The 3,176-nt window shown below is 40.3% G+C and overlaps 1 protein-coding gene across 1 annotated transcript; it reads left to right on the top strand.

Annotated features, from left to right (window-relative positions):
- The first annotated feature begins 1,043 nt into the window (after positions 1–1,043).
- Positions 1,044–1,966, top strand: LOC128051767 (olfactory receptor 13G1). Its single transcript, XM_052644407.1, is given in 2 exon segments — positions 1,044–1,140; positions 1,143–1,966. Coding segments are annotated over 2 exon segments (921 nt in total).
- Positions 1,967–3,176: the final 1,210 nt, after the last annotated feature.

Below are 3,176 nucleotides of genomic sequence, written 5' to 3'. Positions count from 1 at the left end.
GAGGAGAGCGAAAAAGTTGGCTTAAAGCTCAACATTCAGAAAACGAAGATCATGGCATCCGGTCCCATCACTTCATGGGAAATAGATGGGGAAACAGTGGAAACAGTGTCAGACTTTATATTTTGGGGCTCCAAAATCACTGCAGATGGTGACTGCAGTCATGAAATTAAAAGACACTTACTCCTTGGAAGAAAAGTTATGACCAACCTAGATAGCATATTCAAAAGCAGGGACATTACTTTGCCGACTAAGTTCTGTCTAGTCAAGGCTACGGTTTTTCCTGTGGTCATGTATGGATGTGAGAGTTGGCCTGTGAAGAAGGCTGAGCACCGAGGAATTGATGCTTTTGAGCTGTGGTGTTGGAGAAGACTCTTGAGAGTCCCTTGGAGTGCAAGGAGATCCAACCAGTCCATTCTGAAGGAGATCAGCCCTGGGATTTCTTTGGAAGGAATGATGCTAAGGCTGAAACTCCAGTACTTTGGCCACCTCATGCAAATAGTTGACTCATTGGAAAAGACTCTGATCCTGGGAGGGATTGGGGCCAAGAGGAGAAGGGGACAACAGAGGATGAGATGGCTGGATGGCATCACTGACTGGATGGATGTGAGTCTGAGTGAACTCCAGGAGTTGGTGATGGACAGGGAGGCCTGGCGTGCTGCGATTCATGGGGTTGCAAAGAGTTGGGCATGACTGAGCGACTGAACTGAACTGAGTGAGATATTATGTAACTATGTCATTTTTCCATTGTGTTTATATGCGTATATATGAATGTAAGTTATGCAAAGACAAATTTCAACTAACATGACAATTTTGAAATTTAAAAACTTTTTAAAAATCTTTTTCTTTTCAATTACAGGATTCCCTTTAATGGAGTCATGGAAGAACATATATCAGAAAATGGCATTCATCAGGAGAATAGTAGATATTGTAATCAAATCACTAAATTCACACATACACGCACAGTCTTCTAATAGCAGCACCCAGACGCCTTTAATTCTCAGTTGTTTATTCTGCACTGTCTACCATTTAATCACAAAAGCAAGATGAATAACAGCATTGCAACTGAATTCATGATCCTAGGCCTCACTCAAAAACCTGAACTCCAGGGAGTTCTCTTCATTATCTTTCTCTTCATCTACTTCTGGCTTTCCTTGGCAATATGCTTATTGTCATTGCCATAGTCTATAACACTAGCTTGCATACCCCCATGTATGTTCTCCTTCTGGCCCTGGCTATCGTGGACATCATCTGCACAACAAGCATAATACCAAAAATACTTGCGACCATGCTAACATCAAGAAAGACCATCTCATATGGAGGCTGCATGTCCCAACTCTTCTTCTTCACATGGTCCCTGGGTGCTGAGATGGTTCTCTTCACCACTATGGCCTATGACCGCTACGTGGCCATCTGTTTCCCTCTACGCTACAGTGCTATTATGAACCACTATATGTGTGTGGCCTTGCTCAGCGTTGTCATGGCTACTGCAGTAACCAACTCCTGGGTACACACAGGTCTCATCCTAAGGCTGACCTTCTGTGGATCAAACACCATTGACCACTTCTTCTGTGAGATACCCCCGCTGCTAGCTTTGTCCTGCAGCCCAGTGAGAATCAACGAAGTGATGGTGTATGTTGCTGATATTACTCTGGCTATAGGTGACTTCACCCTCACCTGCATCTCCTACTGTTTTATCATTGCTGCCATTCTTCGCATCCTCACTACAGAAGGGAAGAGAAAGGCCTTCTCAACATGCTCATCTCATCTCATAGTGGTGTCTCTTTATTATTCTCCTGTAATCTACACCTATATACGCCCAGCTTCCAGCTACACATTTGATAGGGACAAAATGGTAGCTGCACTCTATACTCTTGTGACCCCTACATTAAACCCAATTGTGTACAGTTTCCGAAATAAGGACATGCAGGCAGGGATTAGGAAAGTATTTGCATTCCTGAAACATTAGTAGTTTCAAAGGAGAATGTCAGCTCTCTAGAATCATTTTCTACAACTTAGATTTTACTTACCTTTCATATTTACCTCAATCCCCAACTTTTCCATTCCCTCTTAGCACAAGAATGTCTCATGTCATAGTAAGTCACACCCTTAGATCTTCATTTCTAAACTACACTTATTCTTGGGTTTGTTTGGTGGTCTAGTCATTAAGACTCCATATTTCCAATGCAGGAGGCCCAGGTTTGATCTCTGGTCAGGGAACTGGATCCCTCATGCTACAACTAAGAGCCTGCATGTAACAACAAAGATCTTGTGTGCCTCAGCTAAGACCCAGTGCAGCCAAATTAAAAAAACAAACAAACAAAAACACTTATTCTGTTATAATTAAACTGTACTGATTGATAATTCTATAGGTTCCTGAAACATTCTCTTTCATGAAAACGTTCCAAACTAATTACAGTGTAATCATAATGTTTCTCTTAATCCTACCTTGTTCCTAGAATTCTCATTGCCTCCACAACTCCATGCTTTTCACTTTAACAATATTTGTGATGTAATGGACATGAGTTTGAGCAAACTCCCAGAGATAGTGAAGGCCAGGGAAGCCTGACACGCCTAGGTAAATGGAGTCACAAAGAATCGATCATAACTTAGTGACTGAACAACGACAACAACATAGATATAGCCTCACACAAACAGATATCCATATCTTTCACTATATATATATACATATACATACACATAAGTGTGTGTGTTACTCACTTTAATTGTGTCCGTGTCTTTGCAACCCTATGTACTGTGGCCCACCAACCTCTTCTGTCCATGGGACTCTCCAGGCAAGAATATTGGAGTAGGTTTCCATGTCCACCCCTGGGGATCTTTCCAACCCAGGGACTGAACCTGCACTTTTATGTCTCCTACATTAGCAGGAAGGTTTTTCACCATTAGTGCCACCTGGGAAGCCCATATAGACGTATACCACATGTCTAAATATATATATATATATATATATATATATATATATATATATATATATATGAATATTTGTTTATATTAATATAGTAAATAAACATATATTTATTTATTAAGTTAAATAAATATAAGAATACTTATTTATATATATATACATATATGTCAACTTCTTTCTAAATGTCAAACTTAACAATATCATAGCAGTTATTTTACCAGCAAAAGCAAGTCTACTCAAGAAGAGTTGGAGG

This window comes from Budorcas taxicolor, chromosome 7 (assembly GCF_023091745.1).
Source record: "Budorcas taxicolor isolate Tak-1 chromosome 7, Takin1.1, whole genome shotgun sequence".
In the NCBI taxonomy this organism is placed as follows: domain Eukaryota; kingdom Metazoa; phylum Chordata; class Mammalia; order Artiodactyla; family Bovidae; genus Budorcas; species Budorcas taxicolor.
The sequence above is the reverse complement of the archived record's forward strand: the minus strand, read 5'-3'. Positions and strand labels throughout refer to the sequence as shown.